General features: G+C 44.6%; 1 protein-coding gene across 2 annotated transcripts in view; it reads left to right on the top strand.

The window, feature by feature from the left end:
* LOC129855471 (trafficking protein particle complex subunit 8-like) overlaps window positions 1-17,079 on the top strand; it is a 73,755-nt gene that overhangs the window by 27,223 nt on the left and 29,453 nt on the right. For both annotated transcript variants that reach the window (XM_055923176.1, XM_055923175.1), the window contains 16 exons: window positions 155-308; window positions 554-656; window positions 1,188-1,453; window positions 1,964-2,079; window positions 2,595-2,745; window positions 3,756-3,856; window positions 4,069-4,174; window positions 4,796-4,927; window positions 5,348-5,572; window positions 9,682-9,787; window positions 11,602-11,796; window positions 12,964-13,139; window positions 13,385-13,459; window positions 13,622-13,748; window positions 14,128-14,285; window positions 14,804-15,291. In XM_055923176.1, the coding sequence (XP_055779151.1) occupies window positions 155-308; window positions 554-656; window positions 1,188-1,453; window positions 1,964-2,079; window positions 2,595-2,745; window positions 3,756-3,856; window positions 4,069-4,174; window positions 4,796-4,927; window positions 5,348-5,572; window positions 9,682-9,787; window positions 11,602-11,796; window positions 12,964-13,139; window positions 13,385-13,459; window positions 13,622-13,748; window positions 14,128-14,285; window positions 14,804-15,291 (2,679 nt within the window). The remainder of the gene's footprint in view (window positions 1-154; window positions 309-553; window positions 657-1,187; window positions 1,454-1,963; window positions 2,080-2,594; window positions 2,746-3,755; window positions 3,857-4,068; window positions 4,175-4,795; window positions 4,928-5,347; window positions 5,573-9,681; window positions 9,788-11,601; window positions 11,797-12,963; window positions 13,140-13,384; window positions 13,460-13,621; window positions 13,749-14,127; window positions 14,286-14,803; window positions 15,292-17,079) is intronic.

Below are 17,079 nucleotides of genomic sequence, written 5' to 3'. Positions count from 1 at the left end.
TTTAATCCACTGACCTCGGCTAACCCTGTGTGCGCGTGCCACCCCCCCCCACCGCCACGTCATTAGACCGAAGCAGTAATCAGGAAGGTGTTGACACCGCTCCTCATCAGCAGTTATGGATTCCCTTAATTATCTCTCTCTCCCCCTCTCTCAGGGCTGACTCTGTGTATGAGGATATGAAGCAGAGGTATGGTGCTCAGGGTTGTTACCTGTTGAAGGTCAACTCTCGTACGGCGGCAGCGGGAGCAGACGAACAGATCCCAGACCCATGGAGCCAGTACCTTCACAAGAGTAGCCTGCAAAGCCAGGTACAGTTGGGGCCCAGACAAAGTGTTCCAAGTATCTAGTTGCTAATGTACAGTAGCATACAACCGACAGTACCATTGTCGGGTTCATTAGGACACATTGTTTTGCGATGGAAAAAGAAGAACGTTGATTATTGGACAAGTTCAGCTTAGCACCTTCCTGTTTTACTCCGTTTCTGAATATTTTCTTCCGTTGCGTGCCTATTAAACATGACTCATCATTTTGTGTTTGCTCATGGCTGTTCCAGGATCAGTATGAGGATCCAGCCCCTGTAGTGGTGAACAACACGGCTGTAGAGAACAACGTAGGAGGAACATCCGAGGTGGACGGACACGACTCGGAAGAGAAAGGTGAGCGTAGCCACTTCGGCAGTACTCGGGAGCTGAAGATTTCCATGTCGTCGGCCACTCCTCAATTCGACTGCGTCTACGCGTACTCGTGGCTCAGCTGAAAAGAGCTCGGCGCTCAGCAACTCCAAGGTGGTTGGGAGTGCTCATCCACGGAAATGTATTTCAAACGTGTAAAATACACATTTGTATAGTTGAAGCCTCTTTTACACCTCCGTTGTGTATCTGATTCGTTCCTCTCACTCTACTGAAAGATTGATGGCATAAATAAATAAATACACAGCTCTAGTTCAGCTGACTTATTTAATGCAGATATACTCTATGCTCTTTACTAATCTATCTGAAGCCTGCCTGTGTTGACAACGTGGTGTTGATGATTTGTTCAGATTGAGTTTCCCAACATTCTGGACGCACATCCATCATGTGCTTAATGTACTTGACCATGTTTTGTTGTTGTTTACCCAGACGGAATCACCAACAGTCTGGCCACACGCCTTCACATTGTTGACAATGACATTGTGTGTCGTTTATCAGACGGAGTCTTGGTCAACAGTCTGGACAGCACCCATCCCCTCCAGCTGGATGCACCCAGTGACACGCCCGGTAGCCTCGACGCTCTCAGGGCCGTCGCCGTGGAAACCAAGCCACCGCCCCTCGCCACGGGAGTGGCAGCGGCCACCAGCCATGGGGCGTGCCTCACGCTGAATGACCACGACCGCATCAGACTGTTCATCCAGGAGTTTACCTTCAGGGGACTACTGCCTCACATAGAGAAGAACATCAGACAGCTCAATGACCAGGTAGAGACACGCATGCACAATGACCATTAGACGGCTCAGTGACCGCGTAAACGCGTGCTCCGGTACACTCTGTGTTGTTCTTATATTGACACGTTTATTGGTAACTGTCCGTCCGTGACTGCTGCCATATCAACCTCCTGTCAATATTGATTCATCAGTCCTTCTGCTATTGCAATTTTTTTTTTTTTGCAAAATCGCCAATTCCCTGCATGTTATGCGAGGATTTTCAAATGTAACCAATAACCACATAAAACAGTCAAATCACTTCAATATTACAGCATAAAACTGTCAAGTTACTGCACTACAAAAAAAAAAATGTGGACAAAATCATTGTAGATTGCCATGCAAAAATCAAGCATTTTTGCCTGCAAAAAGCACTCCCAAAAAAAGCTGCGAAATCTTGGAGGGATTGATGGACATGATCAATGATATGACCGTTGGCCTCCTAATGATCTGAACTCATTCATTCTCTCTCCCTCCCTCTCCCGCTCTTCATCCCTCCCTCTGTAGCTGGTCTCCAGGAAAGGCTTGAGTCGCTCTCTTTTCTCTGCCACTAAGAAGTGGTTTGGAGGTGGGAAAGTTCCAGAGAAGAGTATCGCTGAACTGAAGAACACTTCTGGCCTCCTGTAAGTACATCCCCTTCCTCCTCAACTTCCTCTTCATCACCATCATATCACCATTAGCGAGGAGATTGTCCAGTTAGCTTTGGTCTTAGCACTTACGATCACACTGCTTACTGACTAGTGTTTGTCAAGGACGGCCGAGTCCTCTCATTATTAACAGATAAAGCCTTCGATCACACTGTGTGCATACCATATGTACCAGACAATCACATTTACTGTGTTCAACCATCCATGTGTCTGATCAAAGGTGCAGAAGGACAGGATGGAGAGAGTTAGAACTCATCAGAGATTAGCTCTAGGCTTTCACCCAAAGCAGTGTACAGTTTGCATATTGAATTCTTCTGGATGGAGGTTTGCCATCAGCCTATGGGCCCTGGTCAAAAGTAGTACACTAAATAGAGAACACTAGGCTGCCATTTGGTGAGGCAACTTCAGAATGGTTCTGGATGGCAGTTTGCTAACACCTTCATCTCCTGAGCTGTCTGACCTTTGCTCTTCGTCCTGTGTGATGTCATTAGCTATCCCCCAGAAGCCCCTGAGCTGCAGATCAGGAAGATGGCTGACCTTTGTTTCCTGGTTCAGCTCTATGACCTGGCGTACAGCTGCTACCACACGGCCAAGAAGGATTTCCTCTCTGACCAGGCCATGCTCTATGCCGCTGGGGCACTGGTGAGAACACGCACATACACTGATGGAAAGAGAACACACACGCGCATACACACACACTCTCAAAGAGAACGCACACGCGTGAACACACACGTGCATACACGTGCTCATACACACACGTCGCATGCGCACACGCAAAATACATTGTCTTGAAGGTTTGTGAACTGTCTCGAGGAAAGGACACAGCAGGATGTAAGGTTGAGATGCCAGAAGGTAAAGTAAGTGCTTGGCGGCAGCAGCAGCACATCAGCAGTACTGAATCTGAGCACACGCACATCAATCTACCCTGTACCTCTGAATGACGTCAGCAAAACATGTTTTTGTTGTACTCTTGGAGACCTGAGCAGTACGATATCTACCACAGCAGACTAGACAGAAAATAAATGTGGAGTTTTTCCTGTAGAATGTTCAGAGGAGTCATGGAACATATAGAACAAAGACTGTAATTTGATGTCTGGGAGAACCGAAGCGTAATTGAAGCCACAGAGACAGAACTAGAGGTGGCGTCACCGGTGCACATCTGAAGAAAGCATCGTGACAACATCGTAATCTTACTTTCCCTAGACAGATATACAACACTGAATGATATTGGAAAATGGCCACACACACACACCGTATTGATCTCCCTGCCCTCTGCTGCCCGTCCTAGCATCCTGCGGTTTTAAGCATGCTGCCACGCCTCATGGCTTTCTGGGTCACCGGAATATTAATGGCAGACAGGTGTGTGTGTGTGTGTTTAGCCAGAATATTAATGGCAGGCCGATGGTCTGGAACCGTGACCGCCCCTCACGTGTCTGATACCTAGCCACATCACACCCACCATTTATAACACTCAACACTGATGGTTGTATGGATATATGAGAAATATATTTGAAATGATTATCTTTCTCTTCTTTTGCTGCCCCTCTCTCACTCTGCTCTCTTTCTCCTCTCTCTCATTCATCTCTTTCCCCTTATCTCCCCCCTCTCTCTCTGCATCCATCCATCCCTCTCACTCATCTCTCTCTCTGTAGGAGATGGCAGCAGTGTCTGCGTTTCTACAAGTTGGGGCTCCAAGGCCGTATCCAGCACACTACATGGACACGGCAATACAGACATACAGAGATGTGTCCAAGTACGACATTCTCACACACACACACACACACACACACACACTTTCAGGTGCTGTCACAAAAATGCACATTGACTAACAATGCCCGGTAGGCTAAAATAACCAGCCTCATAGCTGAAAAGCCGCATGCAAGCCACAAAACTACAATAGGCTCTCACCCCTGTGGTAGTGTGTGTGTGTAAGAATGTTTTATGAAAGTCTTTCCCCCCATACAGGAACATGGTCCTAGCTGAACGTTGTGCTCTGCTCAGTGCTGAGATACTAAAGAGTCAGGCCAAGTACTCTGATGCTGCTACCCTCCTCATCAAGATGACCAGTGAGGTGAGAAGACTACTAGAGCACGACCGATATATCGGGTCACCGATATTATCGGCCAATATTGGCCTTCTAACGCTATATCGTTATTTGCCGATAATTCCACCGATAACCAGTAAATGGGATGGAAAAAGTCTCATTGCTTATCTGAACACTTGCGGCCATTCTCATGTCATTATTGTCACAATGTAAGAAGTCAACATGTGAAGCATTTTTCTTAGACAATTGCTCTGTTGGGATTGACAATAATGACAATTCATTGTGGAGTAATGATTTAATTTCCTCGCTGTTAAACAGTATCGATAAGTGTTTGTCCCCCCAAAGAATCGGTATTGGACCCAAATAAACAGTGATCGGGCTCTAGACGCTACTTCCGATTTATCATTATATCAGGTTCTTTATTTTTACACTGTCGATTAACCTCTGGCTCTGTGTAATTCTGTAGCGAATCACTGTTACGTGTAGCCTATATTTGTGTGAAACTTTTGTAATGTTACTGCCGTTTTGAACAGGTTTCTCTTGCAAACAAGATTTTATCTCAGTTAGACTAACCTGTACAATTAAAATGTTGTGTGGCATGTCCAAGGTATTAGCTAACCTGTATAACCCTGTCTATCTCCCTCCCAGGACTCTGACCTGCGTTCTGCCCTCCTATTGGAGCAGGCAGCCCACTGTTTCATTAACATGCGGAACCCCATGGTCAGGAAGTTTGCCTTCCACATGATCCTGGCAGGACACCGCTTCAGCAAGGCAGGGCAGGTGAGTGGGACTGAAATAGGCTAAAGTTAGGCTTTGTTCTGTAGACATGCAACTGAAGAGGGCGAAACAGGGAGATACCATGTACTTGGGTATGTAAATTCCTGTTAAAGAGGAATTGCGGGTGTATAAACACCAATCAGGCCTTTGTAAAAGCAGAATGTGGTGATCTGAGACGAGGTGAGACAGGAGTGATTCTACTGGTGGGTCAGACGGGTGATATGGTTTCTGTCCTTCTGAAGCCCCGTTTGAGCGGGAGGCCTGACGTCTTCAAAGTTCTAGAATTGTTAGAGCATTCCATTTCAGAACTCTTGATGGAGCGTGTTGATTGTTTTCTCCCCCTCCTCTCTCTACCTGTCATTATCTCCCCCTCCGCTTTCTTCGGTCTTCCTCTTGCCCTCTGCTGTTTCTCCCTCCCTGTAGAAGCGCCATGCGTTGCGGTGTTACTGCCAGGCCATGCAGGTGTATAAGGGTAAAGGCTGGTCCCTGGCTGAGGACCATATCAACTTCACTATCGGCCGCCAGTCCTTCACCCTGCGCCAACCAGAGAATGCTGTCACAGCCTTCAGACACATCCTCACCAATGACAGCCAGCAGACCTCCACTCAGCAGGGAGCCTTCCTCCGGGAATACCTCTACGTCTACAAGGTAACACACTTACAATGTTAATAAAATCCTATCACAACCTTAAAACAACCTTTCCACAGCGTTGGCACATTATTACAACCCCACAGCAGGGAGTCAAAGAAACAAGATCACAACACAACCTATACATAACCTCAATATTACCTTAATACAGCCTACCACAGGGAGGCTCAGGAAGCCTTCCTTAGAGAACCTCTATACCCCTGAACAAGGCAATGGTGTGATAGACTCTGGAATGACACAGGCTGTCCTTGTGTTGCATCGTGTACAGGTACAATATTCATATAAATTCATACACTGTGTACAAAACATTAAGGACACCTATTTCCATGACATGATGTCACTTCAATCAATGTAGATGAAGGGGAGGAGACAGGTTAAAGAAGGATTTTTAAACCTTGAGACAATTGAGACATGGGTTGTGTATGTGTGCCATTCAGAGGGTGAATGGGCAAGACACACAAGATTTACGTGCCTTTGAATTGGGTATGGTAGTAGGTGCAAAGTGTACCAGTTTGTGTAAAGAACTGCAATGCTGCTGGGTTTTTCCCATGTGTATCAAGAATGGTCCACCATCAAAAGTACATCCAGCCAACTTGACACAACTGTGGGCAGCATTGGAGTCAACATGGGCCAGCATCCCTGTGGAATGCTTTCAACACCTTGTAGAGTCCATGCCCTGATGAATTCAGGCTGTTCTGAGGGCAAAAGGGGCAGATGCAACTCAAAATTAGGAAGGTGTCCTTAATGTTTTGTACACTCTGTGTATATTCAGTTTATTTAACATGGGCTGTCACTCAAAAAAGTTACGAAAGTAAGAAATACATACAGAAAAATGATCATATTGGTCACATGTGATTTTCAGGTGGCCTATACCTTCCAACTCCCCATTCCACCCAGCCCAACATGTTTCTGTCCTGCTCCCCATCCTTATCTTTACTATCTTTATCATGTGGTATTGTGTGTAGATGGATGAGGACAAACTTTTTTTTTTTTAATAAGGCTGTAATGTAATAAAATTTGGATAAAGTCCAGAGTGCTGTGTGTGTGTGTGTGTGTGTGTGTCTACAGTGTCTATCTGTTTGACTTCATATGTTTGTTTATTTGTTGGTGTTGGACTTTAGCTGAGATTATTCTTTACAGAGCCAAGTATACAGTAGTTGACTAGCACCATTCATTCTCGCTGTTGATAATTCAAATGTTATAACTTCTAATAGTAACTGTAACCACTGGCGAGTTGGGAAGAGTGAGTTGATTGCCATCTAAGAGCCAACATCTTTTTTGCAACAGTGCTGCCTGCCAGCAGTCAGATTCAAGGAGCTCAAATCAAATGTTATTAGTCACATGCGCCGAATACAACAGTTATTCCTTACAGTAAAATGCTTACATACAAGCCCCTAACCAACAATGATATCATTAAGCAACATAGCAGACTTCATTTTTACATTCATGCACTTCTAAATTAATTTTGTAATTTGTCCCAGAAGCATTTAACTGCAGGGCACTCCAACATAATTACAGAGGAACGTGTCTGCCTGATTTTATGGTACACAGTGAACAGTTGGGAGTTGGGGCCAATTTCATTGTTAAAGGTTTCCTTGGTGTTAAATGCAGTCTGTGAACAAACATAAAATGTTTAAGTTGTGATGCCATGGTCACATTTTCCATATTCTGTTCCAGTTAAGGGTTGTTCAAATTCACTTAGGTCGAGGCTTGGGTGATAGCTGGGGTATACGTATATTTCGAAATACCGACTATGATTTTCAATACCGTAAGTTGGAGGCAGCTTATGGTATAGAAATGAACATGAAATCCTCTGGTAACAGCTGGGCATTCCTGCAGTCAGCATGCCAATTTCGTGCTCCTCAAATCTTGAGACATCTGTGGCATTGTGTTGTGTCAAAACTGCACATTTTAAAGTGGGCCTTTTATTGTCTCCAGCACAAGGTTCACCTGTTGATCACGCTGTTTAATCGTCTTTTTGATATGCCACACCTGTCAGGTGGGTGGATTATCTTGGGAAAGTTGAAATGCTTATTAACAGGAATGTTAACACATTCGGCAACAAACATTTGAGAGAAATAAGCTTTTTTGTGCATATGGAACTTTTCTGGGATCTTTTATTTCAGCTCATGAAACATAGGACCAACACTTTACATGTTGCGTTTTTGTATTTTCTGTTCAGTGTATAAGTACCTATGAGTAATCTAAGATGTGTGAAATAAACTATATCCAGCTGTGCATTTGGTTTGCTAACTTTCAAGCTAAGTGCCTGGATGTCAAGATCAAGGGCTTGGTTACAGAAGAGACATTCAATCCCCTCCTTGATCAAGATCCTTGTTTTTTGTTGTGATGCCCCTTGTGTGCACATTTTGGTAATATCATATACTGCGGTATGGTTTGGCGGTTTAAAAAATGTGGATCCCGTTCAACCCTACTTAGATCTGTGGATCATACTTTTTTTAATGGCTAGCCCTGAATCTGAACTTTCCAGAAGTTATTTATACGTCGTATGAAATTAGATTTGATAAAGATCAGTTCTTTTGGGAACCCATATAATTTATTGATAACAACTGACCTTCTCACAGCTCTTCTACAGTCCTGTTTTTTTTGCTTTGTTGGTGTTTTGGTATCGAGCATCATGGTACTAACACTGGTATCGGTATCAAAGTCAAAATTACGGTATCGTGACCTTACTCTGTCCCCTGGCCCTCCCGACTAGAGTGGGGGCATGTTGACTCACTCCTGGGTTCGCTCCAGCCAGTGGGAGCGAATCATTGGCTAGCCTGCTGTCCCTCAGGACTCCATTACCCAGAAAGACATGAGGCAGTTATTTTGATAGATACATGTTCCATCTTAAATAACCTAAAACCCCCCCCCCACTAATTTCCTTGTATTTTGGTCCTTTTAAAACCTGCAGTATGTAGAATAGTGTGCTATAGCTTGGACAATAAATAAATATGGATAGGACTCCTGATGACAAAAACATGTTGTTTTCTACATTAGGTATGGGTGAACAGAGAATACATTTTCTTCCCGGTACAGGACCTCCTATATGTGCGTGCACCCAAACAATGTATGGGCGTAATCATAGAATTGGATACAGTATAGAATCCCTATTAATTCAATAGGTTTTCTGTGGGCCTAGTCGTAAAGATTTGTCATTTTAACTTTTTGAATGCATTACCTTTTATTGTGGCATTAACACAACCAGTCATGTTTTCATCGCATTGTCAAACAATCACTTCAAAGTTTTTCTTTACTAGGCTACCTGCACACGTTCAATTCACTTGCAACATATTTCCAGCCTCCAAACAGTGGTGAATGGAAAGAGACATCTCTTACACAAAACACCAAAAACTGTCACGACATTTGGTAATCGTCATTAGGCCAGAATTTATGCATCCATTGCTGTCTGCACGTGTCTCGGTTTTGGCCAAATTTCCATGTTCTCGTCGAATCGCATTTTGGAGAGTAGGCTATACAAACTTTTTTTTCTACTCCATTCGCACATTTTTCATGCATCTGAAATGCAGAAGTGATAAAAAAAGTGGTGTAATAGCCTAGATTTTACTTGACATTTTTCTTTAATTATTGTGATGGGCTCATGTTTTACCGGTACGGCATACCCCCAATATTACCGGATTGTACCGCCTTACTATTCACCCCTAATATTAGGGCTGTTTTCCTAAAGAAATCACATCCACTTCGTATTTTGTTTCCTTGTCGCAATACTGTTGTCGTCAGTGCCCTACTGTACACACTACAGAACTCTGGTACTGTGTGTGTACACTAAGTGTATTGCAATAGTGAAATTGCACGTTTCTTTTGAGTGATAGCCGTATTAAGTTGTGTCAATACGAAAATGTGACAATCCTCTAATCTGGCATTTCTTAATTTGTATACTAGACTAATATTTAGAAGTAATATTAACTTGAATAATAATGAAATGCTACACAATAGTGTAGTTGTGGAGAAAAGCCACGTGTTTCTTTTGAGTCGTCGTTCCCTCCCCCCGTGTACTTTGGCCTGGCCAATTTCTGTAACCTCATTCCAAGACCGTCACAGCCTTGTGTGTTAAGTGTCTCCTTGCTCTGTACCTTTTCCTCCAGAATGTTACGGGGGCATGTGAGGTGGCGCTACCCCAGCTGCCCCTACCCTGCATCAACAGCTCTGCCACCAGGGTCTACTTCGGCCATGAACGCCGCCTGGCAGAGGGTAAGACTGAGACAAACACACACACTGCTCACCAATCATACATTTCAAGCTGCAAAAAATAGCAGTGTGACAGAGTGCATTGTGTGTGAACTTAAATGTGCGTTTTGAGACTGTGAAACGAGACGTACGTCTAGTGTTTGCGCACTGCTGCTGAGCGACTATCTTCGTCATTAAAGAGTCAAACTTTGAATGAAGATCAGAGGAGTCAAAGATCATGTCCCAAATGGCACCCTATATAGTGCACAACTTTTGATCAAGTAGGGAATAGGGTGCCGTTTCAGACATTACCAAAGTGTGGCTGCCTGGGCTGAAGAAAGTTCCTTCCTGCCGTCCACTGATTACAGCTGCTTCATTTAAACAGGCCCTCAAAACAAAACATCATTTAATTTCCTACCATACCTTCTGTCCTTAGATATTTAATTTAGGATTACTATGGCCTGAAGACATTTCAAATCAAAAACACATTTTCAGCACAAAAGAAGGTATTGTCCTGTGAGGTTTGAGACGTGGCATACCGTTACATACGTGTGTGTGTCATAAGTGGGGAGTGTTGGTGTTGAGTACTGAAGGTCACATAAACATGAAGTTAGATGAGTAATTTATCCCCTGACACTGTGACAACAGAGCCAACAATAGAGTGTGTGACATTTATGGAATGTTTGTAGGAGTGTGTATGTTTGTATCCCTTTTGTACCAACCAACTCATATAGCCATTTTTTTTTTACCCAAAATGTCCTTGTTCAGTTGTATTATTGCACTATGCATTATGTGCTACTGCATAGTGCTGGTTTGATCCATAATGACCTGATTGATTGATCAATCAATTGGTTGTGATTTTGATCGATTTAATTGTAGAGATGTGCATCTTTCACTTTCAAGACGATTTGATACGCATCTAGATACATGGGCTCCGATATGACACAGGAACGATATGTTTTAGTTTGAAATGATTTGGTGCAATTCTGAGCTGAGCCATAGGGGAAACTGGGCATCTACCACACCACTATCAGTTAGGGGGTGGGGCAATGTTTGCTTTTTGTCCCCTCCCCACTTTTGATCTGAAATCACAATCAGCCATCAGTCATTTTTGCAGATTTAAAGTGTAATTTATCAATATTTATATTTTTAAATTAGCTATGACATATCCGAAGTACTGCTATATATTTATTGGCTTCAACCCGTCTCATAATCCTTTTATTTTTTGACCGTTTTGGAAGTTTTGACGGACTCTGAGCTTCTTTTCTGCTGTCCATGTTGTGAAATGATTAACTTTATCCTGTAAATCTAAAAATGACCATATATACTGATAGTTTTGGTAGTTTTGCTTAAATAATTGCTAATGGTGAACCTGAACAATCAAAATAAAATGGAATGTGAGCCCTGATCAGCGTGTAGCCTACCTATAGCCAGATAAGAGTTTTCTCTGGCGGTAGCATAGGCTTCTTTCATTCCGGTAAAACATCATTTTCAACTGCGCAGTTGATTAACATAACCCAGTTAATTTACATTGGTTTTCACTCAACTTATAAAGCAGCTTTGCGCAAGCCATTTTGGACATATCAGATCAGGAATAGGTCTACCTCATTGGGCAGCACGCGAAGCTGCGCACAGTTTGGCTACGCTACTGATAATGCCTGTTAGTTTTTTACATGCAAAATGACTTGTAGATCAATGACTGTCAACACAATGACATGCTTAGTTCGACACTGAAGAAGAGGACGCAGTTGGCACAAAATATGAGGTATTTTCGGAACTGATGCATATCGGTGAATCGTTGCATCCCTAATTGATTGTGATATTGATTTATTAATCAGGTGAGAAGCAGGCAGCCACCCACGTGTCCTTGGACCAGGAGTTTGACCGGGACCTAGCTGCCATGTGGCAGGACCTCGAGGAACAGGTGGTTGCCGCCGCGAAACGTGGTGTCGTTCCGGCAACGTTTCAACCCACCCAATGCTGCCTGAACAGTCAGACGGACAACCTCCGCTTCCCACTTGCTGTTGTGGAGGGTAACTACACTAGCACTTCTGTCTCTCATCCCTCCTCCTTTTAGCACGGCTTTCTGTTCTTATCCCCCCCCCTCATCTCTCTCTGTCTTCTATTCAACTTTAAGTCTGATAGCTTGATAGTTAACCCACTCACACAACCCTTCACCTACAACCACACGCATATTATAAATAGTATTACATTCACTATCCTCACATAGTGCCTTTCGGAAAGTAATCAGACACCTTGACTTTTAACACATTTTTTCCCCTCATCAATCTACATACAATACCCCGTAATGACAAAGCAAAAACTGTTTTCTGTCATTTTTTGCAAATGTACAATATCGTTCAAAAGTTTGTGGTCATTTTAGAAATGTTCTTGTTTTTGAAAGAAAGCACATTTTTATGTCCATTAAATTAACATCAAATTCATCAGAAATACAGTGTAGACAATGTTGTAAATGACTTGTAGCTGAAAACGACAGATTCTTTATGGAATATCTACAGAGGCCCATTTTCAGCATCCATCACTCCTGTGTTCCAATGGCACGTTGTGTTAGCTAATCCAAGTTTATCATTTTTAAAAGCTAATTGATCGTTGGAAAACCCTTTTGCAATTGTTAGCACAGCTGAAAACTGTTGTTCTGATTAAAGGAGCAATAAAACTGACCTTCTTTTGACTAGTTGAGCATCAGCATTTGGGTTCGATAACAAAATGGCCAGAAACAAAGACCTTCAGAAACTCGTCAGTCTATTCTTGTTCTGAGAAATGGAGGCGGCCCCGGTGCACAACTGAGCAAGAAGACAAGTATATTGGAGTGTCTAGTTTGAGAAACAGATGCCTCACAAGTCCTCAACTGGCAGCTTCATTAAATAGTACCCGCAAAACACGAGTCTCAACGTCAGCTGTGAAGAGGCGACTCCAGCACTCTTGTCTCAAACCTGAAAGAATTACTCAAAACCTGAGTTCCCTTTGTCATTATGGGGTATATTGTGTAGATTGACAATTTTAGTAATTTAATACATTTTAGAAGTTGTGTTGTCTGTGTTCTTATCCTGCTCCCTTCCTCTTGTCTCTTCCTTTTGCTGATACCTCGCTATCCCTTTCGCCGCTACCTCCCTCGCTCGGCCCCTCGCCCCCCCCGTTGCTCTCTCTCCCTCTCTCTCCCTCTATCTCTCTCCCTCTAGAACCCATCATAGTTGAGGTGGTGTTCCGGAACCCTCTAAAGGTTCCACTGGTTCTCTCTGACCTCTCGCTGCTGTGGAAGTTTACACTCAAAGACTTCAATCGACCGCATCCACAGGACGACTCGGTCGGAGATGCTGTGGCCATCAGCAATGAGAAGGAGGCCAGCGTTCCCAGGGTAAGAGTGTGTGTTACCTTTGGTCTTTGAGGCTACAGTACTGTAAGAGCAGGGTCGTATTCATAAGTACACACTGTAGCAAAACACCTTTTTCTTATTGGATAAGTCCCACAGTTTCAGTATGTTTTCTATCGTTTGGTGCCTGTTGAATAGGACCCTACTATTCTTCAATCGGCTTGTCATGTCTGCAAATGTCATCAGCAAGCTCATTTAACCTCTACTTTTTACAATCCCTCTTGTTGCAGACCCCACAGAAAGATGACGTCATTGCCACAGAAGTCATCCCAGAGTTCTACCTGAGCCCTGAGGAGACGAAATTGGTAAGCTGCGTTTTATGATTCTCTAGTTCTCTCTTCTTGCTGTCTTTCCTCTCACCCTAATTTTCTGTGACTTCTCTCTATGTCCGACCCTCAGTCTTTTCTTTTTCTTCTTAAAAGTCTATCAATTTCTTCTGTCTGATTCCTCTCTGTCACCTCTCTCAGGCTCGTCTGAAGCTGCTGCCCCACCAGACAGGTCAGCTCAACATCCTGGGTCTAGTCTATAACCTGGCCTCCACCTCCTCTACTGGAGACACTACTATTAACAGCACCGCAGCCTCACAGAGCGAAGGTAACATACACATGGTCATGTAGTCACACACACAGTGAAACCAGTACTATAATTAAGCAATAAGGCCCGAGGGTGTGTGGTATATTGCCAATATACCATGGCTAAGGGCTGTTCTTAGCACAGCTTACACGGAGTGCCTGGATACAGACTTTAGCTGTGGTATATTGGCCATAATACCACAAACCCCCGAGGTGCCTTATTGCTATTATAAACGGGTTACAAACGTAACTAGACCAGTAAATAGTAATTTTCTGTCATTCACGAGGAATAGGACCTGATATACCACGGCTTTCAACCAATCAGCATTCAGGGCTTGAACCACCTGGTTTATAATCCTGTTTTGGTCCCGCTCACCTGACGGTTGCGATCCTCTCAACAGGTCCCTCAGCGGCAGAGGGTACTTCAGTTCGTGGTCGACAGGACCTAGAGATCCAGGGACCGCGGTTGAACCAGACCAAAGAGGAGAAGACCTCAGTCAGTCACGGTCCTGACCGACGTCTTGACCCCACCATCACCCCTCCCATGCCCCTGCTAGAGGTATTCACTCAATTCCAAATCAACCCTTAGCCCCTTGATCTCTAGGTCCCTACTCACTGGACACTTCTGTAGATCTGAGAGGATTGGATTGGTGGAAGTAATTCTTAGATTCACAGGAATGGCCAGGGGGTAAATGTTTGATTCAGGGCTCGTCCTTTATCCTCTGCTGTCTGCCCTCCTCTTTCCCTGTATGACTGATGGTTTGATACCAGCGATGTGAATCGGTCTGTGGTAGATTTCATCTACCATTTTTCCCATCTACATTTTCAATTTCTGCGATGTATTACCATTTAGATTGAACTGGGCAGTATATGAGTAATTATGGGATGGATTCAGACTGGTCTATATTCAAATGACTGGCAGCCAAGTCCCTCCCTATCACTGCTTTATATATCTGCCAATCTCATGAGAAGGGCTGTTACACTGTAACTTGTCACACACTAACTAACCTCTCTCTGTCCCCATTTCTCTATCACTATCCCACCCCTCTTCCTCGCTCTCCCATTTCTCCCCCCCAGGTATTCTTCCTCCAGTTCCCTACTGCCCTGCTATGTGGTGAGATCAGGAAGGCTTACGTGGAGTTCTGTAACATGAGTCGCGTTACCCTGTGTGGCCTGCGGGTGGCGTCCACGCACCCAGACTTCTTTACCTTTGGAAGCTCCTCCTTAGCCACACCTCTCACCCCCCTCAGCCCCACCTCGTTTGAAAACTGCTCTGCCTACAAGACCCTGGCCACACCCCCTGGCGCCACGCCCGGGTCTGTTGCCGCGGTGACACTGGTTTCAGAGGGGGACTTTGGGTCAGGGACAGGGTTGAGGGGAGGAGGAGTGTCCGGTGCGGGTATGGGGGGTAAAGGGATAACGGAGATCCCTCTAGGAGAGGGGACACTAAAGCCTGGAGAATCTACCCAGCTGCCCCTGTGGCTGAGAGGACCGGACCAGGAAGGAGTCCACGAGATCCACTTCCTGTTCTACTACGAGAGCGCCGAGAAGGGAGGCAAGATCAGGTAGGATATTCACTACACAAGCCAAGATCAGGTATGGGAGAGTTATTCAAGAACAAAGTATGATACACACTGCATACTGAAAAGCCACATTGGACCAGCCATTAAAGCAGGGAAGAGAATCCAAATCAGGTTGGGGAGAGCGAAAGAGCAACCTTTCATAATGCGATAGGGCAGAGGTTATTAAAAAGAGAGGCCTCTTACTCATTGCACATTAGGCTTACACCAGCCATCCAGAAATGGGAGAGAGCTGCCTGTTAATCAGGTAGAAGAGAGAGCAGGCTATTCTATTCAGGTAGGACCTTGGGGAAGCTGCCTGATGCAAGACATGAATGCAAGAAACTATCTCATTATAATTTTTTAAATAAAAGATGGATTGGAGCTGATAGAATCCTAAAACAAAATGGTGAAAGCTGCCTACGTTTGAAGTCTTCACACAAAACTACACAAGTTAAGATCAGGTAGAGGAAGAGAAGACTGATATTCACTCATTAGTCAATGCACATTAGTCAGTGCACAAGCCAAATAGTGTAACACGAAGCGCTAAGGGGAGAAAGTAGTTGAAGTTGAATGAAAAAGTTTTAATTTCACATATTTTAGAGCAACTATTCTGTTCGAGTGGACTTGATGGGTGTAGTCAAGCAGTAGAAAACTTACGATGAGTACCGGCCAAACTTAAGCACTGCTATTTTCTATACTTTAGAACCAGAATTCCCAATAGAAGCTAGCCAGCTAACTAGCTAGTAGTCAGTTAGCCACTGCTAGCGGTCATCAGCTAACCTTAGCCCAGTCAACTCCTGCCAGTATGCACAGCGAGATTCAACCCAGAGCATACCGGACTGCTTTTTCTCCACCAAATCTCCATGTCTCCGGATTCCTACTGCAAGCTCTGAATCTTTTCACCTGGATCATCGCAGCTAGCTAGCTGCTCTTCGAGTGGCTACTCCTGGCTAACGTCTCTGTCCCGAAGCAAGTACCGGTTAGCCTGGAACTAGCCTCGTGCTAGGCCCATCTCCCGGCTAGCTGAAGAGGTTCATCAGCCACTCCTTGGGCTACAATACCTATTTTGCAAATTGTCCTGGAACCCTTTTACTGCCGACATAGAGCCCCGCCGATCCATCACGACTGGTCTACAGAAGTAATCTGCCCGAAGGGGTTTCAACAGGCTCGTCCGTTGCGACGTCCCCTGAAAGGCCCATCCGCTAGCCGCGGCCCACTAGCTGTCTAGAGTATATCGGACTGTTAGCTGAAGAGGTCCATCAGCCAATTTCTTGGGCTACAATACCTATTTTGCCAGCTACAATACCTATTTTACCAATTGGCCTGGACCCTTTTACTGCCTACACGGAGCCCTGCCGATCCATCACGACTGGTCTGCTGACGTAACCATCCGCGGGGGGGCTACAACTGACTCTTCCGTCGCGACGTCCCCCTAAGGCCCTTCTGCTAGCCCCGGCCAGCTAGCTGTCTGAATTGCCGTGTCTCCAGCTCGCCTAGCTACTCACTGGTCCCTATGATAACTCGGCTATGCATGCCTCACCATAATGTCAATATGCCTTGTCCATTGCTGTTTTGGTTAGTGATTGTCTTATTTCACTGTAGAGCCTCCAGCCCTGGTCAATATGCCTTAGCTAGCCCTTTTGTTCCACCTCCCACACATGTGGTTACTTCACCTGCTTTAAATGGTGTCTCTAGAGACAACCTCTCATCGTCACTCAATGCTTAGGTTTACCTCCACTGTATTCACATCCTACCATACCATTGTCTGTACATTATGCGTTGAATCTATTC

This window comes from Salvelinus fontinalis, chromosome 5, assembly GCF_029448725.1.
Source record: "Salvelinus fontinalis isolate EN_2023a chromosome 5, ASM2944872v1, whole genome shotgun sequence".
Lineage (NCBI taxonomy): Eukaryota > Metazoa > Chordata > Actinopteri > Salmoniformes > Salmonidae > Salvelinus > Salvelinus fontinalis.
This window is presented reverse-complemented; position numbering and strand designations above follow the sequence as displayed.